This window comes from Fundulus heteroclitus, chromosome 16, assembly GCF_011125445.2.
Source record: "Fundulus heteroclitus isolate FHET01 chromosome 16, MU-UCD_Fhet_4.1, whole genome shotgun sequence".
Taxonomy (NCBI): domain Eukaryota; kingdom Metazoa; phylum Chordata; class Actinopteri; order Cyprinodontiformes; family Fundulidae; genus Fundulus; species Fundulus heteroclitus.
Genome location: NC_046376.1, coordinates 31,701,087 through 31,716,721, shown reverse-complemented (window position 1 = coordinate 31,716,721; position 15,635 = coordinate 31,701,087). Strand labels below are relative to the sequence as shown.

The window sequence follows — 15,635 nt, the reverse complement described above, 5'->3', positions numbered from 1 at the left end:
ATTAATTGATAATTATCGATATTGATCAATATGATACATATTTTATCAATATCCTTTTTTTCCCCCTATATCGTCCAGTCCTACATTCCCCTCTCTTTTACTCTGGGATCCATAAAACCCATGGCCAATTCCCTTTGAATCAGAATCAACTTCATTTGTCAAGTTTGCGGGTCAAAGTTTGGACTTTCTATAACAGAAAATACATTATTCGGGGCTGTATGGATTTTATTTTATTCACCTATTTTTGTTGGCTAATCTGAAATGATCATACACCAGAATAAAACATTACTATGGTGACACATGGGGGTGATAGCATCACGCTGGTAATGAAAGAACAATTTTTGTATGAAAAAGGTTTCGTGGCCCGGATTTGGATCAAGCCCCGTTTTCTGGTGTATGTTATTAAAATTCAGTGAAATAGCCTTCAAATGCCCAAATCTACAATATTTGATGCTAATCTCTTGTCCAGATGTCCTGGGAGGAGCTTAAGGGTTTGAAGAACATAAGCAACCAAGCTGTGTAATGTTATAGACCAAGGAACCTACATGACATGCCAGGGATAAAGTTGTTAGGTTATGAAACAATATCCCGAGCTTTGAACATGTCTGTGAATAGAAAATGGCACAACTGCAGGTATAGGTCAGGCAAGGAGAGCATTTATCAACAGCAGCAATGAAGCCCACGGTCACGCTTGAGGAGCTGGAGACACCCAGGACTATGATAATCTGTTGACAGAATAACTATTAGTTGTGCACTGCAAAATTTGACTCCCAAGGAAAGGTGGTGAGGAGAAAGTCAGGAGAAGTCCGATTTACAGTTTACCTTAGGCCACGTAGAGGAGACAGCAAACACATGGTTGGGGGACTTTTTGCGTGCGTGGGTTTGAAAACTAACACGGTACATCATCCTCACCATCCCCACAGTAGAACATGATGCTGCCCCCACCATGTTTCACTGTGTCGTTGAGATGCTCCTCTTCCACAGAGACGAGGAAGCTGTAGTCAAGAGTAGTTGGTAACATAACCGGAGCCATTACAGAACAATCCTTGAACAAAGACTGCAAAAAAAACTTTGAAGCTGGGCGAGGGGTTCACCTCTCTGCAGGGCAACAACCCTGATCGTAGAGCCAGAGCGGCAACAGGAGGGTTTAGCTCAAAGCACGTGGTAAAACGCTCCAGTCAAAGTCCAGACCAGAATTAAACAAATAATTTCATTCAATTTAGGTCGGTCTTAAAAAGTGCGTGTCCCATGTGCTCTCTATCCAGTCTGAGCTTAAGCTTTTTATGTATAGAAGAATGGGCAAAAGTTTTAGTCTCCGGATGCACAACGCTGAATACACTGAATAACCCGTTGCTGTAATTGTAGCAAAAAATCCACACTGTTGACTCAGGTGTGCAGAACACAACATCAACTAAAAATATTAATAATGAAAATATATTAAGTCTCCATTGGTGAAAACTCTTGAAGGTAATATATACACGGGACAATGGCCGCAGCTGCTGCTGCTGTGATCAACATTCTCTTCTCCAAGAGATGGCATCAGACCCAGTAGTAAATGTCCTATAATCTCACATGCATACTTTGGTTACAGGGCACATTAGATAAGAGAAGTGGCTCTCACCAGTAATCAAATTCCCTTTCCTCCTGTTAAACGGCTGTTCCGATTCACCCTACGGACAGTCGGGCTTCCCCTCATCCGTTTACTATGAAATTATAAAAAAAATCACCTCCAACAAAAATAAAGCTGTTGGTAAAATTTACCTGCCCGGGTATTTCAAATCCATCAGTGGAATCTATAACCTTTCTAAGGCGTTTCATGTCAGAAGATAATTTGAGAATTCGAAAGGTTAGAGTTATGATAAATAAGAAACAGACATGTAACATAGCACGGCATGTTTTTGCTTATAAAATTTAAATAATTTTAGTGGCTAGTGATCAAAAGCTTCCCAGACCCCCCCCCCCCCCCCCCCCCCCCCAACATGCTGCCACCGTCATGCTTGACAGTTGGTGCAGTGTTCTTATGCTGGAAGGCCTCACACTGATACCTCCAAACGCCTCTTGAAACTTAAGCTCATCCGACCATCAAACTTTCTTGGGAAAGTTGTGTGTGGCCGGCTGCAAACGTCTGTCTGTCTTGAAGGCGTCCAGTTTAGAGCCGGGGACTTTCAAGCAGTTTCCGGTTAATGATCAGCTCACCCTTGTTGATTCCTGAACATTCCAACAAAACCTCCTTTCCTTTCTGGAGGAGAGCCTAACTCGGACGGTTTGGACTCGGGCACAGTCAGGCGTGCCGATTGGACAACGGTCCCAAACACAGATCAGAAACCGGGTTGGGAAACAAACGTTAAGGTTCTGGAACTGCCCTGACCTCAGCAAATTTAAACGAGCTCTACCCATTCTGGCCAAAATGAAGCCAGGACCTTGTTATGGATTGTAAAAAGGTGTTTTAAACGAAGTGTCCTGGTGGTGTAGTAATTAGCGGTCATCTTCCTCTTCCCTGTACACTGCAGGTATAGGTGACCCTGGGCAGGTCTCAGTGGGAACCGGACGGATGGACATCTCCACCCACATTATAGACTATGGGATAAACCCCATTGAAAGGGATCTGAGCTTTACATTTCAAGTGTGACCTGGAAACTGACCCTGAGGCAGCCTGAGTCAAAAGTGTGCAGCCGCTGCTTTTGCAGCTGCCCGTTTAGACAAATTACAACTTTTCCTTCTGTCTCTGGAACGAGACAAGAATCTCCTGCTAGTCGATCAAACTTCCTTGGTTGACTAACCTTGGCCCTTCCTAACCTGTCCCACATTTCCTCATGTTTTGATTTTCACTGATACTAAGGATATTACATAATAGTTGTAGGAACAGCACTAAGCAAAGCGCTTTCTTTCTGATCCAATACTTTTGTCGTACACTTCCACCTCTACTAAATATTGACCCTCGTGTTCCGAGCCACACTGAAGACGCAAACATTTCATCCGAACTCGCTCCTTCATGCCACCTCAGGTGAGGAGTGAAGCGGATCAACTTGTTCTCTGGCGAAACGAGGTTTATTTCCTGGTGGCACGGCAGGACAGCCAACATTTCCCAGAAGGTGCAGGACGTTTTGCTGCACCGTTTCCTCAAGAACCCAACTTACCTGTATAACGTGTTACTTTGGTATGCAGCTGTAACGAAAAGATGAAGGATCTATTTTTAGGTATTGTTTATATTTTACTAGAAAGGAAATGACAACCCTAAGTTGGTAATGGCCAGGATTAATTGTCATGTGTGCAAGCTCGTCTGTTTACCGTCAGTTCATGCTTTTCATATTAAGAGGACTCCATTATAACCCATTAGTGCCGTTATAAGTGGAATAGGAACAGCATTATCCTGCAGCAAGCCTGGATTGTACTGTTCTCTACCAAGGCTGCTCCTCTCCTAACCTGACGTGCATCAAAATAAATTATATTGAAAGCCACCAATTGTAAAGCCAACACGTCTGCTTAGCCTGGATTTACACATCAGTATGAAAAAAAAAAAGAAAAACACAAGGACAGCTTCTCCGTTTAACAGATTCTGCAACTCCAAAGGGAAAGTATAGAGAAACCTTCTGTTTATTGCTATATTCACAGTGTTGATTTCAGTCAGATAGACAATAGCAAAATTGAAATGCAGAAAAGGGTTGGGAAATTGTGGGTAAGTATCGCCATCTGCTGTGGACACAACGCAACTACAAAGATAAACTAGCCCGTTCCAACAACACACAGGCTGCATGCAGTTATACATTCAAAGGCCTTTTAGTGACTGTTAAAATACAAATAAGAATGGACCTAAAAGTCAGTTAAGTAGGCATCGACTGCATGTTTGTTTAATAAATACTGCTTAGATCAGCATAGTGTCGTTAGCTCTCCCGTCCGTGTTTGCTCTGATCACAAAAACACCTTTCCTATTCTTGACTACCTACAGCATAAGTGAGTCTACATTCAAGTGTTCATTCTGACCATCTCTTAACGCAACATAAATGTTTTAAATGCTTTTGTCATCTTTAAATCTATGTAAATACAAGTATGATTACAAAGGAAGAGCAACTGAATAAAATAGCATTTTAAATGCAGCTCACTGGAAGGTTGTGATATTTTATTTTTATTTTTTTTTGAACAGGTGTGGTGACCCCTGTGATAGGTCAACACAACGCAGTGCATGATTGTGAACAGAGTACAATAGAAAGAGGATACATGGTTTTTAATTAGAAACACCCCCCCGCAGCATGACGCTACCACCGCCTTGTTTCGCTGCGGGGACGGTGTGTTGTGGGTGATGTGCAGTATTAGTTTTCTGACGCATGGTGTTTTGCATGTAGGCTAGAAGTTCAAATTTGATTTAATCTAACCGGAGCACCGTCTTCCAGTTGTACTCCGTGCTCTACATGAAACTTCCACTTTAAAACTATGCACTACTTTGTGGCGGCCTATCACATTCAAATCCCAAGTAACCACACTGACGTTTGTGGTTGAACGGTGACAAAACAGGGGAAAATGTTTAAGGGTGCAAATACTTTATGTGCGGGGCGGAGGCAGTGCAGGGATGTCTGTGGACCAGAGGCCCCAGTCATTTCCCCCCCCCTCCTTTAAATGGTGGACAGTTTGAGAGCCGTGTAGACCAGATTGGTCGTGACGCAGATGAAGCCGATCAGGTTGCAGAGGTTGGACAGGCCGTGGTAACGGCCAAACGTTTTCCTGTAGGCTCCGTACTTTGGGTCCTGCTCCTTCAGCTTGGCGTACTCCTCCCTCTGGCTGCCCAGGCCGACCTGGTTCCCCAGGCCGTGCTCCTCCTCCACGGCCCGCATCTGAAACATGACCTCGGTGGCTGCTGGGCCGAACCACTGAGCGTTCAGGCCTGCCACGATCAGTGCCACGAAGAACATGCCCATCTGGAAGAAGAAGAAGAAGGGAACAGTGATGCAAAACATTCTGCAGGCGTGCTCCTAAGTGTTTCTGATTTATTTTTCTTCCCCCCTTTGTTGCCAAAGAACGATGTCACCACTCACCTGCACACTTTCATGCCAGTCCAGCAACTCTCTGGGGTGGTACACGGCATACACAGCCAGGCTGGCAAAGTTACTCCCCAGCAGGCAGTAGAAGTATACAGGAAACAGCTTGCTCTGCACCAAGCCGAAGGTGTGCAGCGTTACCTGCTTCACCAGGGCGAAACCTGCAGGCCCCAAAACCCCACAGCGTTAATACGGAAACCCTTTAGCGTGCCTCGGCGGCCGGGCTGAGCCGCTCTCACCTCCGATGAAGGAGACCCACACCTGCATGCCCCAGGTGAAGGAGAGCAGCAGCAGGTGCAACACCTTGATCAAGTCGGTCGGCTCCCCCTCTGTTGCCATGGCATCTCTGCGGAAACAGACACGAGGCGACACAAAACGGTCGGCCCGGTTATAAAAAACGATCAGTTTGTTTCTCGTTTAATTTTTAATTTTTTTTTTTTAAATTTGAGGCATGATGTTCATTTTGTGTTCATCTAAAACGGAGAGCTCGCCTGTGGCAAATTAAACACCCCACACCTTCACGGCCCGCAGCTACACCTTGAAGTAGCCGTTTTCCGGCCGACTGGATCTGTCGCTTACATTTAGGATTCGGTTTTCTGCCAAACTTTCTCCAGGTTCCCAAACAGAACATCACAGAGGCTGACGTCCGGACCCTTCCAACCCCTCCGTTCGGCCCCATAATGCAGATTTGACGCTGTGCTTGGAATCGCTGCATCACTTTTCCTAACTAATAAATAGGTTCCATCTGTGTGTAGTTCACTTTTAGTAAAGTAAATATCCACCCGCTCTTTAAAAGCTTTAGAGGTATGTTAGAGAATGGTGGAGAACAAAGAGAATAATAAATTTAAGGAAACAGCAGACAGGTTATCAATCCATCAGACTAGGCAAGGAGTGCTTTAATCAGAAGCAGCCAAGAGGCTGTTGGTTACTCTGGAGGAGCTGCAGAGATCCATCACATAGGAAGGAGAAACTGGCAGAATTCCCATAAGCCATGAAGGGTGCATGTCAAACATGTGGTGTTCTGATCCGATGAGAACAACACTTTTCTTTCTAGCTTTCACACACTGCATAACAGACAACGTTCGACATCAACCCCACTGTGAAATGGGGCAGTGGCAGCATCATGCTCCAGGGGCTGTTTTTTGCTTTCTGAAGCCGGTCAAAGTTGATGGGAAGATAGAAGGAGATATAAACAAGACAATCCTGGAGGAAAAGCGGTCATAGATGGCAAAAACGCCCAAGAAAAGGCCCGAGGATCACCTTTCAGGCCCCTAGACATACGGCCAGAGATGGAAAGAAACGGTTTAAAATCATATGATACCAGTTTTAACATTTCAATTTCGAAACCACAATAAACTATTACAACACAACTATTTCTCTCTACACAATAAGCACCACTCCCAGTTTGTTTTTCACTTAAAACACTGAAGCTTTAAAAAAGGCGACAAGAAGTGGAAAAGGCTTTGCCTGCATCCATGCACTGACTGACTGACTGAAACCTTTGGTTGCAGCAGTTTGTTCCAGTATCCAGCTGTGTAAAATAAGCTGCTGCTTTAAGACACTGGGCAGCACTAAAGCAACAGGCTGAGGAAAAACAACTTTTAGTTTTCATTTTCTCTAGTGTTCAGGAATCCCAGGGAGATTTTTTTGGGCAAACGCAAAAGATAAAATGACTTGGGCGTCACTGGCGCTCTTCGCTTCATTTGTGCAGCAGACAAGATAAACACCCAGGGGTGAGATAAGAGAAGAGAGGCAGAGCAGCGGTTACACTCCACTCTTCATTCATGATTAAAATGACAAAAGGTAAAACGGAGACAATCGATTACAGAGGCGAACGGAAAGGACATAAAAACAACAAGAAATGACTGAAACTGTAAAAAAAGAGAAAAAAAAGCTTAAGTCTAAAAGCTAACGATCTATTAGCCACTTAGCTTTCACAGTTGCACAAGTATAACGACAGCAGCTGCACTGGCTTTACGTGCGACTTAGCTCGAATAATTAAAACCTCAATAAGTTCAGCAGGCCCCAAAGCCTCCACACCTACCTTTATTCTAGGGTGCTTTGGGGAAGGAGGAGCTGTTTGTCAACAAGAGAACGAACCAAAGTCCAGAGGACGCTGTGCTGGACGGCCACTTCCTCTGTCAAATTTCTGCAGTCAAGAGCTCCGCCCCTTCGACGGAAACAGACCAATCGCAAGCTCGGATGGGAGACGATTCCACGTTACGCTGTTTTTAACTGGTTCGTTTAAGTGGGCGCGTCTTGGGGTGGCAAAACTTAACATATGCCTTTTGTGGTATGTTGTGTATTATTTCACAGAGTATGAATGAACATTTTTCTAGAGTCTAAAATTTAGACTCTAGAACGTTAGAGTACATTGAATTTAAAACAAATAAGGCAATTTTATTTATATACCACTTCAGTAACAACACGATTCAGTTGATTCAAAGCAGTGTGGACTCAAACGCATTTGTCTTCCCTTATTAAATAAAAAATGCTTTTAAATAAAATAAAATAAAAAAAACTAAAAATCTGGATATCTAACGCATTTCTTTAAAAGCCTGTTATTTTTTCTGAAGCCAAAACATTCACAGCAGTCAGGGGCATTACCTCTGAAAATGCACGGAACACCTTAAGAGCATCAGATTATTACTATTATAATTATAAATCAACCTTTATGAAACAGCTTCTACCAAATAACATTTTTAAATATTTTATTTAAATATATTTTTAATTTTTTTTTTTAAAAACTGTTTGCGTTAACCTGTTGGAGGCGGGTGTTGGAGACGGAGCGCCACTATTGGATAGTTTGGAACCAACCAGAGCCCGCGTAAAGCCTCCGCCAACCAATCGCAGACGTCCTAAACTGATAGTGCGTCCGCAGCGAGTTGTTGGAGGAACTCCCGAGCATCCTCCGCTGCCGCCACTGCTTTGGTAAGATAACGGTAACGATGTTAGCCTCTCGGTGATAGAGCGAACCATGGAGACGAAGGTGCGGCCTTCTGTCCGCCAGATAAGCGCTAGAAGCAGAGGTTGGAGTCGGTCGCTGGTTAGCACACACATGCTAGCAGCTGCTAGCTACAGCTGGGATCACAGTGGCCGTTGTTTCTTTTTCTGTTGTTCTCCGCTTTAGTAAATGAACGAAGCGATGTTCGTCTTTACGCTGGTATAAAGAAACGTCCGTAACAAATGTACTATGTTATTGCGAAATTAACTGAAAGGATTTAGTAAGATGTTTATAGTCCTTTTTCAGATTTGATCATAAGCAGTATGTTTGTTGTGGGTTTTAACAAGTTTAATGCCTTGTTCTCATTTGTTTTTGTTTTTTTATGTACAAAAATCTTTAAAGTGTGGCGTGCATTTGTGTTCACACTCACCTGAAAGGGCTGTGGAGGCCATGGGAAGCGTGCTGAGTCGATGAGAGGTCTTGTTTGTCTGTTGTGCAGGGACACAATGGGACGCAGAAAGTCTAAAAGGAAGCCACCACCCAAAAAGAAAATGACGGGCAACCTGGACACCCAGTTCACATGTCCGTTCTGTAACCACGAGAAATCCTGCGACGTCAAGATGTGAGGAACTCATTCATTGTCGTTGTCATCGCTTTTTGAAACTGTGCTGACGAGGAGCTGTCTATGTCCAACGTCTTGTTCTTCCAGGGAGAGAACCCGGAACACGGGGATTATATCATGCAGCGTGTGCTTGGAGGAGTTCCAGACTCCTATAACGTGTATCCTTTTTTAAGCAGCGGAACCGTGGTGATAATATCTGGTAAACACAGGTGCGCTGCATTTTCCATTCAAGACATCTGGATATGCCTTTTTTTTTTTAAGCGCAACTCGGTTCGTATAAAAACGAACAATTTTATTTAGAAAAACAAATCTGAATAAGGACTTATTTGGAAGAGCAACCTACTGAAAATATCTGCTGTGTAATTTTTAGCTAAGTTAACCCGAACCCAGCCAAAGGACCTGGGATCCTTAGTATTTTTTTATTTTTTTATTTACCTGAAGTCAAATGTGAATCTGTTTGCCCTGTAGTTGAAGCTTGGTCCAAACATTCACATCATCTATCCCTTTAAACCTCCATGAATGTTTATTTTCTATTTCTTTTATCAGGGTCTGAACTCCTAAAAGTTAAACAACAATGCGCGCACACACACCCACGTCTGAGAGAAACTGAGAGTGACCAGTTAACCTTATTGTTGTCATGCAGAAAGACCCTGGCTTTTTATAACAGTTGAGTTTGCACAGGATTGGAACAAATATGACATGTATGATCAACATATATGTCACACTATTCATGGCATAACAGCTGAATGTTATGTTCATAACGGGGTAGGAAGAAGTATACATTTATTAAATCATACCCCAGTAAACTGTCCTTTGTTCATCATGTTGATGGAGCCATTGATAGCCATCAAGTTTTATGCTTGTGTTTTAACATGTAGAATACTGCAGAGGTCCGTTCTTCGTACGTTGCTTAAAACATCCAAGATCAAATCACGCATCCAAGATGATTTCATCCGGCTAATCATGATCCGGCTAATTGGGTTTTTTGAACTCACCTGTTGTTTATGATTAGTATCGCTGGATTGAGTTATCTGAGACAACTGCGTGTTCATGCGTTTGTTTAAAAGGGGAAATGTATCGATAGTAGAAACATTGATCAGCAGCGCTGCTATTGGCTGTTCAGCAAAGAACGCCCACAGTTTTTCTCCCAAGCAAAACAAGAGCTTGGAGGGTTTGCCGAATTTGAATCATTAATTAAAACACCTCAAAGTCTGCTAAAGCCAGGAGAGAGGGCTGGCAAAAAATAGACAAATTAATGCATAAATACTGTCCATGGTAGATGTTTCTATCACTTTCTACAGTATGAATTTTTGCATTTTAATAATTTCACATTTACTTTGTTCTTTTATATCAGAGCCTCCACAGGACCCACTAGAACATGGGGACAAGTAAAAGTGAAATACAAGAATATTCTACAAAATGGTAGCCTTTAATTATTATACTTTATTTTAAAAAGGCACTTGTTATGTCAAGAGATCCAAATTTCAGTGTCATTCCTTAGAGACGGGAAGTAAAGGACACGTGCAAACTGGGAATTTTAACAAAAAAAATTCTTTATCTAGAAAAAAATGAAGTTCTTCCTTTTCCAAGTCATCCACAGTTTACACGGTAAAACTGTATTGCTCCATGTCTAGATAATCCAACCATAGTTTTTTCTAATACAATATACGGCTCGACAGGAAGCAAGCCTTTCAAAGTAAAACTAAACTTCACAATAAAATGGCCCGAACAAATCTTCTTACTGAATATGATAAAAAATAAAAAGCAAACCATCATACAAATAACTTAAATATTTTAGATTTATGGCTCTAACATCACTTTTTCCTCTTTAAAAGCCACTGTTAAATGATGTGTTTGTCTGTTTATAACAGCCACCAAGAAAATCTCTCTACAATTACACTGTTGCGCTGCTCTAAAGGATCCTGTCTATTGCGCAATATGTGATTAATTCGAAAAACTCTGCAAATTATTCTTGCATCTTCCGCAACAGGTTGCTGTCGTAAAAATGGACATGGCTACGACAGACTTCCCTATCTCCTCCGCTTATACAGCTTCGATCTAATCCTGTTTACATGAAATAAGCCTGCTCTTGAGCCGGTTTAAGCTGGTGCACATGTTGCTATGACAGCAAGTCCAAGATGAGTTTCGAAGAACCAAACGATCTAAGATCATGCCAAATCGTCAACAACCAAATCCAGCTAACTGAGTTAGCGACGTACGAAGAACGGACCCAAGGTCTTTAACTTGTGACAATGTAGGTTCACAACGGGCCCTTTTCAGTTGGACCTTAAAAGCCCACCGTGCATTTACCCCGGGCTTTACGTTCATCGGAAGAAGGTCCTGGTCTGAGGGTAGGGCTCAATCAGAATACCCTCATAGAGAAAGGGCTCTCGATCCAAAGCAGAAGTTCATCAGCGGTCGCCATGATCAGTGCTGTCCGAATAGTGCAGTCAGTAAGAAGGGAGGTAGGAAAAGTAGTCTGTATGCTCCCTCCCATGGCTAGTTTTGCCTAGGAACCCAGCGAACATCCTTTACCGGCGCCAAGAACCCTTAAAGATATCCCACAATCCTTTGCGTGACATGACGTAAAAGCACAGCCCCCTCATGGAAATCAACGAAAATTGTCCGAAGAGTTGTTCATTTCTGGAAGGCTGTAGACTCGGCTCTGACTCGGATCATCCATGCCTGTTTCCATCATGTAATGACGTCGGAGTTAAAGGCTGTCTGAATTCGGCACAGCAGTCCAAAGCTCCTTTCCTCCCCATTATAGAGTTCTTACTGTTGACCCTATGAAAGGTCAAGGAGCAGGAGCTAATATTTAAGGTATTTGGATGGAGCCTAGGACTTTTCGGCAAATTGTGTGCAGCAAGAAAAACTTTCCGCCACAAGGGGGCGTGAGGAGCAGTGAGGAAATGACTTTATAAACTTATCAATTTTATACCCTTAACTTATCAGAAAAGGGTGTTTTAAAATGTTTTTTGGTGAGAAAGTACACCTTAAAGTCTCTTGGGTAATCTTCTCCAAAAGCTTTTCCCCCTGAGCACAAAATGTTTGTTTCATCTGCAAATAAAACAAATCTCATTTTGTTTGATACCTTGCACTTATCATTCATATACAGAACAGTTTAGGACCCGACACTGACTCCTCGGGGATCCCACAGGAAATGTCAAAACAGTTTTAATTAATAATTCCCAAACTGCAGCCTGCTTCATTGATAGGTTTTGATTCACTCTAGCACCATACTGTTCTAACTTATATAACAGTATGTTTTGTGGTTTTGTCAAATGCTTTTAAGTCAGTATCCCAACATCACCATAATACAAAGATCTTACATTTAGAAAAATAACGGTCAACATAATTTTTATTAGATTTTCATCAGCCAATGAAATCACAGCCACTGTTTAAGTGTTTCTATTGCACAAATGCCATAGTAGTGAAAGGCAGACAGGGCAGAGGAGGGGATGGGTTAGCTTAACTATGACGGGATGGGGGGACAAACACATTTTAGGGCAAAATTGTCCTTTAAATAAATCCACCTCAGTGCTGTTGTGGTGATCAACATAATTTCTGTTTGATTTTCATCAGCCAAACTGAAACTTAGAGACTGTACTGCTGCATATGCATGCTCCATCTTGCTACATTGCACTAAAACAAGTTTGGAATACAAACTCACAAGAAAATACTCTGTCACCAAATCAGCACAAACATGATGTGGTTCCTTAACGACTCCTCTGCAGATCTCTCTGAACCAGTGGACGTTTACAGCGACTGGATCGACGCCTGCGAAGCAGCCAATCAGTAATGGCGTTTACTGAACTCACAGCTTCAGTCTAACCTCACCCTGGGTTCACTCTGGATTCGTCGTCTCTGAAGCCCGTCACACTCTTTGTTCCACACCAGACTGTTCCTCTGGTAGGGTCCGAGCGAGACCACGTGGACAGTAACCCGTCTCCATCACGGTTCTCAGTGTAGATGTAAACGTGTTTGACGTATTTTGTTAGTCTAGATTTGTTATGGGTAAATGGTTTATTTCCTGTTATGGACCAAACTGTCAAATAATCTTTCCACCATAAAAAAAAAAAAAAGAAAAAAAAAAAATCTATTTTTTCATTTAAAGAAAAAAAAAATCTAACATTTGTTTTTTTATCTAAATATTAGGTGTGACAATGGACATTTACTGGGTTTTACCTTTTTGTTTAGTCCCAACGTTCATCATAAAAAAAAAAAATTAAAAAAAAACTTGCCAATTTTTTTCTAACCCTGTGGATTCACAATCATGTACTTGCTTTCACACCACTGATGGATTTCACATCCGTGTACCTTTAGGTGCTAATAGCGATTAAAACAATGAAATCACAGCCACCGTTTTCAAGTGTTTTTATTGCACAAATGCCATAGTAGTGAAAGGCAGACAGGGCGGAAGAGGGGATGGGTTAGTTTAATTATGGAGGGATGGGGGGGGGGGACAAACATTTTAGGGGGAAAATGTCCTTTAAAATAAATCCGCCTCAGTGCTGTTGTGGTGATCGCTCGGACAACAAATAATCTGTTTAATGCACAGTTAAAAAAAAACAAATCTACAATCTCAATCTAAATTTAATACAAGACGTAAAAGACAATTTGGTGGTTTGATAATACAACAAAGACATGCAAGCAACACTAGATGGCGCACTTCCAACAGCGGTAGCTGCAGTTGAAATCTACAGCCAATAAAATGCCTAAGGCCGTTTAACCTAAACCACATCTGGTCTTAATCACAGCTCATTGGGTAATAAATCCCACAACAGCGAGTGGCACCTTCAGCCTTACGGTACAATGATAATGATCAAGAAATGTTCTTGAACTTATTCTCATTAGGCTTGATTTCTAATGCAAAGTTTCAGCAAGCAGCTTGGGCTTGATATGCCTACCGTCTGTCGCTGGTGGTACTCAATGATCCGGGTCTGATAACGGTGGCGTTCCCATGCCCAGCGGCCTCTCTTGCAGCAAGGAAAGTTACACTTGGATGAGGGGAAAAAAGATGGTTTTGCTGCAAACCTATAGCCCGACGCCATGGTGCATCCATGAGCCGATAAAACACGGGCTTACTGCAGAGACTTCCACAGGGAAGAGACGTTATACTGGTTAAGGAAAGCCCTGGCCATCTGAAGCAAGACGACGCTTCATTAAAATCCTGCAGCCAGGAGAAACACAGTTTTGCTTCAAATAAGTCAAATAACCATTGACTCGTTAATACGTACCGGTTTTGGGCAATAGTTGAAAGGCAGGTACTTTCACCCAAATGTTCAGGATATTATCAGAAAGAGTATCTGAATAAAAAGTAGCTTGTAGCGATCCACCGCCGTTTTCTGCGCACAACTAACTTCAAGTGCAACTAAAGCAGCAACACTAAGGTCAAAATCCACTACGAGAAAAGGCTAAAGGAAACTGCTGTCTAACATATGAAGGCTAACATAGGTGGACTTGCGTGCAATACAGAAACTACTGATAAATCCGCTCACCAAACCTTTAACTATGTAACACTATGCCTAGACGTGTTCCTTTGTGAAAGCGGTGAACTCTCCGGGACTGAAAAGCATCTAGAACACAACCTGGAAGCTCATAACATCCGAAAAACCACACAAATCACCCTCCTTTGACGTCTAACGCTGCTCCGTCAGCATCCATCCTGGCATGGATCAATCTGAGGCTTCTGTCAAAAATCTAAAAAAAAAAAGCGGGACCCTTCAGCCCGTGGAGCTTTAACGTGGACGTGAGCGCAAACATTCAGATTCTACTCCATCGCTGATCAAACATGTTTGGAAAGGTAGCAATGTGAAGTTAGGGGCGTCGAGAGTTAAAATCTTTGAAAACGAGAATAAAAAGCAATTTAAAAAAAAACAAAAAACTATAAATAGCAAAGATCAATACTTCTCCACCTCTGTGTGCTGTGTGGCTATTTCCTACCAATAATAATAATAACCAGGGCAGCAGAAGTCGGCCGCAGCATGAACGTTTTCGACGCGGGGCCAGTGTAAACAACATTCTGTCTCGTGCTCATGGAAAAGCAAAATATAAAACTTCTTAGGAGTAAAAACACTTTTAGAAAAAGAAGGATGACGTCATTCAGAGTCAAATAACAGTCTGGGAAGCTTTGCTCGTCGCAGAGACAGCTGTGGTGGGTTGTCTGGCGTTAAAGCAAAGGGGGAGGGAAGGGAGGAGAGGGTGTGGGGGGGGGCTGTCTGTGGCTTCTTCAGTCAGAGTACTGGTTGTATCCGTCAAACTCCACCTCGCTCCCGTTGTTGTATGTGTCGTTGGGGTTGGTGCAGTATTTGGTGTCGTAGACCTGGCGGGGCAGGCCGTAGGTGGTCATGCCCTGCTGGGAGGGGGCCACTTTGTTGGTGCCCATCTGCAGAGAGATGGTGGAGGTGTCGCATTTCTCCAGCTGCAGCTTCTTGTCAAAGATGTGCCGCCTGGTTCCTGGTGCACTCATGCCGGCCTGAAAGGGGGGGTTTGGAAAGAGAGCTTTCAGTTTCGTGTTTCAATCAGTTTCAGGAACAGGGTGACCTTGAATACTAAAGATTTTTCTTTTCAAACAAATAAACACCAGCAAAAACGCCGCGTGCATTTGTTGCCCCTCTGAGTCAACACCCTCTCACTGCAATCACAGCCGCGAGTATTGAAGTCTCCAACGGATTTCCCTGCCCTGCTCCATCAGTCCTCCTGCTAGCTCTGACCAGCTTTCCGGTCCCTGCGTTTAGTTTTTCCCACAGCCTGATGCTGCCACGGCCATGTTCCATCTGGGGATGGTACTAGTGTTGCACCGATACCTATGGGACGGGCCCCGATCCAGCACTATAATGGTGGTATCGTATCAGAGAGTACCACAAATAGGGCACCGATACCATTTTGATGTTTGGATGTCTCTTGAATGCAGCCTTCTCTCTCCCGACTACTATATACATGTTATATAAGTTCATGAAAGTTGCACTATTTTTGGCATTTGAGAGCCAAAACTCAGGGTTTAAAAATAGATTTTTCAATTATTAATGTAATTTCA

At 42.8% G+C, this 15,635-nt stretch overlaps 3 protein-coding genes across 5 annotated transcripts; 1 reads left to right on the top strand and 2 right to left on the bottom strand.

Moving 5' to 3' along the window:
- Positions 1-4,548: 4,548 nt before the first annotated feature.
- Positions 4,549-7,211, bottom strand: tmem205 (transmembrane protein 205). The gene is made up of 4 exons (XM_012867909.3): positions 7,075-7,211; positions 5,270-5,376; positions 5,028-5,191; positions 4,549-4,910 (listed from the first exon to the last, which is right to left on the bottom strand). The coding sequence occupies exons 2-4, from the start codon at positions 5,367-5,369 to the stop codon at positions 4,608-4,610; spliced, it is 567 nt and encodes a 188-aa protein (XP_012723363.2). The 5' UTR covers positions 5,370-5,376; positions 7,075-7,211; the 3' UTR covers positions 4,549-4,607.
- A 678-nt stretch (positions 7,212-7,889) lies between these two features.
- LOC118556097 (transcription elongation factor 1 homolog) lies at positions 7,890-12,954 on the top strand. 3 transcript variants are annotated; one of them, XM_036148468.1, is made up of 4 exons: positions 7,890-7,961; positions 8,474-8,596; positions 8,684-8,754; positions 12,334-12,954. In XM_036148468.1, exons 2-4 carry the CDS (start codon positions 8,481-8,483, stop codon positions 12,396-12,398), a joined length of 252 nt encoding a protein of 83 aa, XP_036004361.1. In that variant the 5' UTR covers positions 7,890-7,961; positions 8,474-8,480; the 3' UTR covers positions 12,399-12,954. The 3 variants fall into 3 exon arrangements, with proteins under 3 accessions (XP_036004361.1, XP_036004362.1, XP_036004363.1); XM_036148469.1 differs by having other exon boundaries at positions 7,958-8,059; XM_036148470.1 differs by lacking the exon at positions 7,890-7,961 and adding an exon at positions 7,970-8,019.
- Positions 12,955-12,959: 5 nt separating this feature from the next.
- LOC118566411 (calponin-3-like) lies at positions 12,960-15,115 on the bottom strand. Its single transcript, XM_036148471.1, has one exon. The coding sequence runs from the start codon at positions 15,066-15,068 to the stop codon at positions 14,829-14,831; it is 240 nt and encodes a 79-aa protein (XP_036004364.1). The 5' UTR covers positions 15,069-15,115; the 3' UTR covers positions 12,960-14,828.
- Positions 15,116-15,635: the final 520 nt, after the last annotated feature.